The sequence below is a fragment of the Plasmodium reichenowi genome, chromosome 5 (genome assembly GCF_001601855.1).
Source record: "Plasmodium reichenowi strain SY57 chromosome 5, whole genome shotgun sequence".
Classification (NCBI taxonomy): Eukaryota; Apicomplexa; class Aconoidasida; order Haemosporida; family Plasmodiidae; genus Plasmodium; species Plasmodium reichenowi.
Genome location: NC_033650.1, coordinates 640,053 through 651,115, shown reverse-complemented (window position 1 = coordinate 651,115; position 11,063 = coordinate 640,053). Strand labels below are relative to the sequence as shown.

Below are 11,063 nucleotides of genomic sequence, written 5' to 3'. Positions count from 1 at the left end.
TTTTATTTTAAATATCCTTTTATAATTATAACAGAAAAAAGAAAAAAAAAAAAAAGAAACTTTAAAATGATAAATTTTATAAACATTTATGTAATAATTATTATTTTATGTTATTTTGTTGAAAAAAATGCTACCATAAAAATTAGAAGAATTAACGACTATTTAAATTTTATACAGCCCAACATTTTTAGAAATATTACAAAATATGATTTAAGTACACCCTTTAATGTAATACGAGAAAAAAAGGGGAGGAATGAATTTCCTCTTGTGAATAATGTAGACATAAGTGTGTCCGATATTAATGAAAAGGCATTATATGATGAGGACACCAAAACAGATGACTTAAAAAAAATAATAAATAAAAAAGATTTGAAGAATTATGATAACATAAATGATAACATAAATGATAATATAAATAATAACATAAATGAAATTGATAACATAAATAAGGTTGACCATATGAATTATATTCTGAATGATCATAATTTATCAACAAAGCACAGTTATGATAATAATACGAATGATGATGAAAAATACCTAAATGGAGAAATATTAAATGAAGAGGAAATTAATGAACATATGAAATTTCAGCAATGGAGTGACAGATTTATATTATCAAAAGACGAAGAATATTATTATGATATACAAAATGAATGTGTAAATACAAAATATTATGACAAAATAAATCAAGTAAATGATAATATTTATAAGGAAGAAAATATAATGGAAGATTCATCTATACAGTTAATGCCCTTTTGTAATCGAAAAGAGAAAGAAAAAATGTGTCAACCCTTGACAAAACATATAAATGAAAAATTGAGTTATGATTTCTATACAAATAACACGAGTGATAATGTAAATAAAAAAGAAAATCATTTATCACCAAAAGAATGTAATAATAATAATAATAATAATATATTTAATAATTCTAATGAAAAAGAAAACTCTTTGAAAAAACTTTTTCATCAAAAAAAAACCACGACATTAAACGAAGAAGAAATTAATAATTTGTCAATTGTCGATATGACAAAAAGAACTAATATGATACTACCCTTGAGGAGCTTACTAATGTCAATTTATATTGGAAAAGAAGCTTTTAATGATTTTTTACAGAAAGGTATGAATTCTATTGAATTAAGTCTACAAAAATATTTACACGATCATTATGAACATAATTTTGAAAGAAGTATAGATGATAAGGTTTTTCTAATGTTTATATTAAAATATATAAAAAAATATATTTTACATATAATATATAAAACATTTCAAATTAAGCTACAAAATGAAATAGATATAGATGGTGATACAAACATATTATCAAATAATAAAAAGCTTATAAACAATGAATTATACTTAGAATTAAATAGTGAATATGAAGAAATTGTAAATATACTTGTACATTTTATTGAAAAATTAAAAGAAAAATATGAAATTAATGAAGAAGGAATTATGAATTATTTAATAAAAAAAAATACTATTATTACATATAGTACTCCATATACATTTCAAAATAATGAAGAAACAGAAAAACATATAAAAAATATCTGGACATTTTTTAATTTTAAAATTTTTAATAACAAATTACCATCATTTGATTTTATTAATTTTTATTGGATATATGGAAAAGTAGATAAATTATTAAATATACCTAATATGAAAACATATAAAATTGTTAACCAAAATTTTATAAACTTGCCACATATTTTATTATGTGCACCTTTAAAAAATTCACCTTTATTAATAAATTATACTATCTTAAAAATTATGTATGAATATTATAATTTATTAGATATTGATAATAATATATTACCTTTCAAAGATGTTAAAAATTATCAAATCTCAAAAAAATTTGATGATACGAAACAAAAAATTATAAAATTTGTTCATGGAATATCAGGATTATTAGAAAATATAGATTTTAATTTCTACACTCCGTATATAGGAGATTTAAATTTGACAAATAAAGAATCTGCTCAATTTTTTTCTTATTTAAAAAATATAGTAGGAGATCAATATAAATTATCTTATCAAATGGAATATAATGATGAACTCTCACAATATAATAAACAAGAAATTATGTCTGAAGACATATCACATGGTGAATATAATAATAATAATAATAATAATAATGATAATAATAAACAAACCAAATTGAATCATACAGAAAAAGATCTAGCAACAAAAATAAATGATATAGATAAAAAGGATAATGTGGTATCTAATTCAGAAAAGAATATCTCCCAATATGATGTAACACAAAATAATATATCTACTAACATGGAATTACAAAATAACATTTTAGAAAACGATGAAGACGATCTTGTTTTCCTTATACTAAAATCCAAGGTCACAAACGATATTAATAAAGCTATCAATATGGTCACAGAAGTTTACAAAAAAAGAAACCTTAATAATATTTGGGGTAACACATCATATGGAATATTAAAAAACGAAGATGGACAAGAATACCTATCAAACAAACAAGAATCAACAAATAAAAATATGAAAAAAAAAACAAATGTTACATTATTAGATAATGATAAAAATGATACAAACAAATTGCAACGTTTCAGAATCCCTCTAAACGAATTTGCTTCATCACTTTTTTTATGTGATGTAAACAATTCTACAAAATATTTAACACAGGGCTTAGAAAAATTAAAAGAATTAAAAGAATATGATTTGACATTTGTGCATAATGCACTTTCATATACGTGTTTGAAATTTCTTCATGATTGTGGTAATGAAAATGAGGATGTAGATAGTTTGTTAAAAAAATATGAAAAAAATGAAAAAGTGGAAACAACCAATAATATTATGACATTACAAATGATGGTAGTAATTGGTGAGTTATTTAGAAATATAAGGAAGTTAAGAACAAAAGAAAAATATTTCTTTAAACCTATTATACAAACAGACATTATAACAGATTTATATAAAGATAAAAGTATATATGATGAACATATGGATATAGAAAATATGAAATACGTTATAAATAATTTAAAAATTAAATATCCTTTACAAAATAATATAACATTGAATGATCAAAATCGGGAAGAAATTGCATACTACTTTTTAAATTATTATACAAAACATATTTTTAGATTTGATTTACCAAATAATATTGTCATCAAATTTGTAGATAATATTTTAGGATTAACATATTATGATTATAATTATGATTATCTAACCAATGATAACATTATATATATAAATAAAAATATTACTAATTCGTTAATATTGTCAAGGGTATTATTAGATGAATGTTTAAATATTTATGAGAAATATACTACCTATGTGCATAAGTATGGTGGAAATAGTGATAGTGAAACCATAGAAAAGGCCAAAAAGAGGGGAGAAGAAGAAATGAAGGAAAAACAAAAAAGAAAAGATGAAAAAGAAGAAATAATAGAAGAATTAAATGATAATAATGATGAAAATAACGATACTAATGTTAATATGAATGAAGATGATGAATATAAAAATGCAACTGATTATACAGAAGAAGATATAAATGTGGATAGTATAAATTTGAATAACATTAGAGATGTAAGCAACACGGATGATAGTTTAATCGGAGAACAAAAGATACCAAAAAAAAATTATGATGAACAAAATAAAATGAAATCTAATGAATATATGAAAATTCTTGATGATATGAAAAAAAAAAAAGAAAATGATATGAAAGAACAAGAAAAAGAACCAATAATTGATGATGAAAATGTAGATATATTTAATTATGTCAAAATTAATCGTATGAGACAATTTATTCGTTTTATTATTGAATATAATAATTGGCCTTTCTTTTTAGATGATACAATAAATATGGAAAATTATCTAAACTCAGAAGAATTATCCTTATGGAGAAAAGAAAAAAAACTTATAAATAATAATAGCTTAAATAATTTTTATATTAATATGCAAAAGGTTCAATTCTTAAATAATAATAGAATTATGGAAATCATACAAAATAGTATAAAAAAAGAGGATTGCGCACATATTTGGGAACAAAAAAAAATACCTATAAAACATATAGCCGCAGCTTTATATACAAATAATTATATGAATTTATATAAAATATTTCAAAAAGGTATTAATGTATTATTAACTTTAAATATGGATGAAATAAATTATATAATGAATAAATGTAAATATGCATGTGAAATTATTTATTATAAAAGATTAGAACAAATAAAATCCTCTAGTCATAATTTATTATTTACAATGTATAACGAGAATGTTAGTTCTATAGAATATTATTTTGATAAATTAAAGGAAAAAATTATTTTAATTAGTTTAATCAAAAATAAGGATATATTTCAAACGCTTATAGGTTTAATATCTTCTATACTTCCCAATTCATCTAGAGGTGGTTACAACGATATAATAAATAATAATATAGACAACAACAGCAACAACAACAACAAAAACAACAACAACAATAATAATAATAATAATAATAATGATAATAAAGATGATGGTGTACATGTTGATAATATGAATCCTAATATGATAAAAGGTATTCATAAAAATCCCTCAACGAACAAAAATACACCATACGGTTCATCATTACAAAAAGGAAAAAACCAAAATATATATGAATTACTATTTTTATACGATAAGGAAAAAAAAAAATGTGGTACAACGACATTCTTAAATAGAAAAAATGTTACACATAATTTATTTCAGCTATTCAATAAAGACATATTTAATAATAAACTTACCAATGTTCAAATTGAATTTGTAAAGGATGATCAGATGTTATCAAGTCATATTAATTATATTAACTCTTTTCAAAATTCTAAGATTTTTATTAATGATAATATTTATTCTGTTAATATATTAGCAAATGTGTTGTTAAAAGAAATGGCTGAAATATATTATTTCTATAATGAAACTAAAATAGAAAAGGAAAATAAGCTATACCTTAAAAATGAATATAGAAGTAAATATTTACCAGTAATATATAAATATTCTAAACCTGTTTTAAATTTTGAAGATACAGAAATGTTTGATTTTGATGAAAAGGACATGACAAATGGAGATAAAAAAAATAAAATGGAGAATACGATGGTTCCAGTAAGTGTTAATAATATAACCGATGATGGTAATAATACATATAATAGTGATAGTAATATAAACAATAGAGATAACAAATTAAATTGTTGTAATAATATTTCATCAGGTAATGATAACGAAAACAAACAAAATGAAAATCTCATAAAAGACATGTCACATATGACAGAAACAGAAAAGAACCAAGAAAGAGAAAAACTTGAAAGAGAAAAAGATAAATATGATATACAACAACTGATAAAGAAAATTGCACTTTATGATCATGATGAAATGTTTAAGGAAATATTGGAATTTCGTAAAGTGAAATATAATGATAATGTGGAAATTCAAAAATGTTTAGAAGAATATTTATTTACATATGACAAAATAAATGCAATAAAATATGGTTCATCTAATGAAGAAAATAATAATGAAAGCTCAAATAAAGATGATAATAATAATAATAATAATAATGAAAACACAAAAATGAAAAATGATGATTTTGAATTAGTTTTTGGACCTAATGATATTAAAACGTTTTATTTGAGTTACATGTATAAATATATACAATATGTTTTAAAAAAAAGAGAATATCCTATATATTTTAATTATGTAAATGAAGAATGGATAAATAACCTTACGGAATTAGAAAATCAAAAAATATTAGATTATTCAACTAGACATAATACAGGACATTTATATGATCTTTTAATTAATAGTAAAGCATGCTCTACAAAAAGAGCTCTAGATATATTAAATGTCAGTTTACAAAAAAATGAAGATGAAGAATTAAAAGAAACTACCCTCGCAAGTAGTGAGGATAATAATGCTATACAAAATTTTGACGAATATGTATTATGGTTTAATAATAATAAAAAAAAAACTTTCGCAGATATAAATGAAAAAAATATATTAAATACAGTTAATAATACTTCAACAAATGTAGAGGACGAAGTACGAGATGTTATAAAGGAATATAATGAAATCAATAAAACAGAAATTAATAAGGATATCGATCCGAATAGCATAACTATTGATAATTTAAAAGATCTAGTTAAGAAACATAATATATCAAAGGAAGATATACAAGCAGCTTTAAGTCAACTAGACATACCTTCCGATTTTGATATTAATTCGTTATTCTAATATGATAACACGAAATTATAAAACGGTGTTACAATGATAAGAGAATGTATAGACATGGCAAATAAAAAAAAATTAACACATATATACAAAATATATATATATATATATATATATGTTTTATTTTATATTTATTTTTATTTTTTTGGTATATTCTATTATATATAAAATTTTCTTTTTTGCCTCTTTTTTGATTATCAACTGCAAAAGATGCAGATTTATTATATATATATTTATTTTTCTATTAATTAATTTGTTAATAACAAAATAAGAATTGTATGTCTATAACGACAATTTGTATTTGTTTATGTCATTTTTTTTTTGAGAAATATAAAATTTGTAATATATATATATATATATATATATTTATTTATATATTTTAACTCATAAATTTAACCTTAATAATTTTATTTTTATGATTTTTCTTTCTAAATATATACCTATAATACTATATTATAAGCCACTTTTATGTTGTTTATATATATATGAATGGTAATATATTAATAATAGTTTTAAAAATAAAGGGAATGAATAAAAACATAACAATATTAAAAATTATAAAACATAAGATTGTAATATTTTTCACTTGAAATTTTTTTTTTTTTTTTAAATATTCCCTACAATAATATATATATATATATATATATATATAATATATATAAACTTTTTATGTACAATTTCTTCTATATACGAAATAAAAAAAAAAAAATTTTTAAATAGTTTATCCGAATGACAATATAATATAAGGTCAATATATATTACATATATATATATATATATATATATATATATATATATATATATATATATATTATATATATAATATATTTTTAATATATTTATATTAATTTGAATATAAAAAATAAGCTTATTAAATATTATTGTAATAATATTCTAAAGATATTTTATTAAATTAAAAATATATATTATAATTTATTATTTTATTATTTTTTTTTTTTAAGATGATCTTTTATTTATAAAACTTATATAATATATCACATTTGATATATATATATATATATATATATAATAATTAATTTTTGTATAATATGCCACATTTTTACTTACCATAATTTATATGCTTTTATAATAATATGAAAAAAAGAAAAAAAAAATGGAGAACAAGATTATGCTAAACATAAACATGCTGATGAAAAAGTTCCTCACTGAAGAGAAGGAATATATTAAATTTATGAATAAAGAAAAGAATGATATAATAGTATTTGAAAAAGAGAATTTTTATATATATACTAATGTATTATGTGGAATTGAAAGTAGAAAAAAAGAAAAATATAATGTTGGTGATATATATTTATTTTTATGTTTAGCAAAAAGTAATTATACGTTTTCTTATATTAATTCGATTGGTTATAAATATATTAGTATATTAGAACGAAATAAAATAATAAAAACTATTGAAGAGAATCAAGAAGATACAGATGAAATAAAAATAAATTGTTATATATATGATCAAGAAAAAAATATTAATTTGAATAAATATATAAATACACATAACGATTATTTAATAAATATAGATCTCTTTGATAAATTAGATGACGTAGAAATGGAAAGTGACATATTATTTACACAAAAGAATTATAATAATGATATTTATGATAAATTTAATCAGGACAAACAAAATAATGATGAATATATATCTAATATTAATGACAAAATTATAGAAAAAAAAAATATTAATGAGGATACACATAATTATACTGACGAAAATTTAATTTCTTTTGATTATACCAAAAAATTATTTGATATAAATAAAATTAATGAGTCATTTATAATCCATATGAAAAATGATGATATATTTTGTACCTCTCTATATAATAAATATAAAATGAGAAAAAGCTCAACAAAAAAAATTAATAAACTTAAAAAACGTAAATATAATTTTATACAAGACGATGTATGTTCTACTATATATGACGAAATGGTTTATTTTAACAACAATGAAATTAATACAATAATAGAGGGAAATAATAATGTAAATAATAATTTCGATTTTATAAAAGTTGAACATAATATGGAACGTATAATGAATAAAACAAATTATGACTTATATAATGATAATAATGAAAAGAATAATATGGATGATCATACATATAACAATGATCTTTATTATTATAATGATAACAATGTTTCAGATGAAAAAGAAAAAAAAATAAAAACTTACAATCTTGTAAAACATTATTATGAAAATAATGTCTTTAAAAATATATTTTTTCAGAATATGAATTTGTATTCATTAATAAAAAATATATATTTAACAAATATATCTAATGAAGAATATATAGATAAAAGCACACATTTTATTATTCAAAACTTTTATAATAATTTTATTTCTTATATTGAAAATTATGATAAATATGTACTAATGTCAAATGAACAGAGGCACGAGCAAATTAAAAATATAAAAAATAATAATACGAATGGACAAGAAAAGGATATTATAAATGATGAATATTATTTTAATAACGAATATGTTGATAAAAATAAGTTGGAAGTATTGTTATCGTCTTTCAATGAAAATTATGTAGACATAAATGAAATATATAAGGACAATATATATCCATCATTTGAAAATTATAAAGATATGTACATAAATAATAATAATAATAATAGTAGTAGTAATAATAATATGGATGTGATTCCATTATTAATACGTAGAAAAAGAAAATATCATAACCTTTCATTTGATGATAAATATTCATTACAATATTTAAAAAATTTTAATGATCATGATAAATTAATTTTTTTTAACAATATGATTTCTAAATATATATATGCAATTAGTGATAAACATTTTTATGAAAGGAATAAAAAAACCATAAATTTTGTTCATAATTTTTTATATCAATATAATGTATCATTGAATGATATAAAAGAATATTACAATATTATATTACCTCAAAAAAAATATCTAGCACTACAAAAGATGTCATATGAAAATGAAGGTCATAAAAGTGATAATCAATTTGATGATAATAATGATGATGATAATATGTTCGAAATATGTAAAGATCAAAATGTAGATTTAAATAATGATAATTATGTTGATGATGTCATAAATAGGAATATTAAAAGGTATAATGAAAAAAAAATTGCAAAAAATAAATATTTACAAATTAATAGTTGCGATTTAAATAATTCCTCTATATTTCATGCCCTCCAATTAGATAATAATATTAAAGATAATAATTTTGAATTAATAAAATCTGTAAGTGTAAAAGAAGTAAATGTTAAAGATGTTCATGATAACTTAGGAAACAATTCAGCAGATTTTAGTAGAATACATAATTATTTTAAAGAAGAGCTTTTAAATAAAAATAATATAAAAAATGTATTTATAAATGGTATTAAGAAAAATATTATTGTCGATGATCAATCAAAAATGGATGATAAAAAAAAAATAAAAAAAAAAAATTATAAATGGATAGATGAAATACATTTGGTATATAAAAAAAGACCAATTATTATAATTGAAAAGAATCAAATAATAACAAATAATGATAATAAAAGTATTATTGATAATACTAGAAAGCCAATAATTAATAAAAATAATGTTAAGTCATTCCTTTTACATAATAAATTATTAACTACGAATAATGATGATAATATCTTACAAAATGATAAAAATAAACAAAATGTATTTCATTCTACATCCCTTATTTATAAAATGTTTAATAAAAGTATAAAATTTTTATTTGTTGAAATTAATCATATTAAAAAATTCACACAAAACGATTGGAAATGCGTAATTGCTGTTATATTAAATTCAAAAGAATCTATCAAATATATTTTCAAATATTATCCTTATCAAATTACTACAACATTATTTTATCCCTTTAAAAATTTTCTATTTATATATAATGATGACACAATACCACATGAATTATTATCACAAAGTAATATGGAAATAATTAAATTAAATCGTGATCATAGAAATGATGATCATTTGGCTGTGCAAAAATTCTGGAAGAAAATAGAGCACTTCATCCTACAAAAGAGGGATTCAAATTTTTATATTCCAAAAAAAAAAAAATTAGTATAAAACAATGGAATACGTTTCAAATACGAAATATTTCATTATTTCTACATAAATATATATATATATATATATATATGTATTTAATATTATATATTGTATTTTTTTAATAACTATGATAATGTATTATAATATACATATGGTTTCATAATAATTTATTCATATAATATATATAAGATGCAAAATTCTTATTTTCAAAAATATCGTAAATTAAAAAAGAAGCAATAATTTTAAGAAAATAACATTTTGTCATATATTATTTTCAGATTGGGTAATGATATAAAGAAATAAAATAAAAGAAAATATTTATCAAGTATAGTTTTGCTTGTTTTGAATTTGAAAAAAAATATATATTTATGAATTATTTTTATATAAAGTTTGATTTTTTGTATAAAATATTTATTTTATTTATATATCAATTTAAATAGAGAAAACATAAAATATTATATATATATATATATGTATATATATATATTTATTTATTTATATTTATATCTAGTTATTTTATTTATTTATTTATTTTTTTAATACATACCTAATTATTATTTGATTACCTTCATATTTTATGATTATATTATATGTCGTCATAAAATACATATTTCTGTGTTATTTATTTTATATATATATATATATATATTCAATCCTATTCTATTTTTTTTTTTTTTTTTTTTTTTTTTTTTTTTTTTTTTTTTTTTTTTTTTCCTCTTTATTTTTTTTTTTTTTTATTTTATTTTTTAATTAAAAAATAATATTTTAAAAAATAAAATAAAAAAAAAAATATATTTATATAATTTTAAAAAATATTTTAAAA

General features: G+C 19.0%; 2 protein-coding genes across 2 annotated transcripts; both read left to right on the top strand.

Moving 5' to 3' along the window:
* Window positions 1–66: 66 nt before the first annotated feature.
* Window positions 67–6,201, top strand: PRSY57_0519900 (hypothetical protein; the record flags this gene model as incomplete). The annotated part of the gene is made up of 1 exon (XM_012906267.2): window positions 67–6,201. One exon carries the CDS (start codon window positions 67–69, stop codon window positions 6,199–6,201), a length of 6,135 nt encoding a protein of 2,044 aa, XP_012761721.2.
* A 1,111-nt stretch (window positions 6,202–7,312) lies between these two features.
* Window positions 7,313–10,258, top strand: PRSY57_0519800 (hypothetical protein; the record flags this gene model as incomplete). The annotated part of the gene is made up of 1 exon (XM_012906266.2): window positions 7,313–10,258. The coding sequence occupies one exon, from the start codon at window positions 7,313–7,315 to the stop codon at window positions 10,256–10,258; it is 2,946 nt and encodes a 981-aa protein (XP_012761720.2).
* Between the last annotated feature and the right edge of the window lie 805 nt (window positions 10,259–11,063).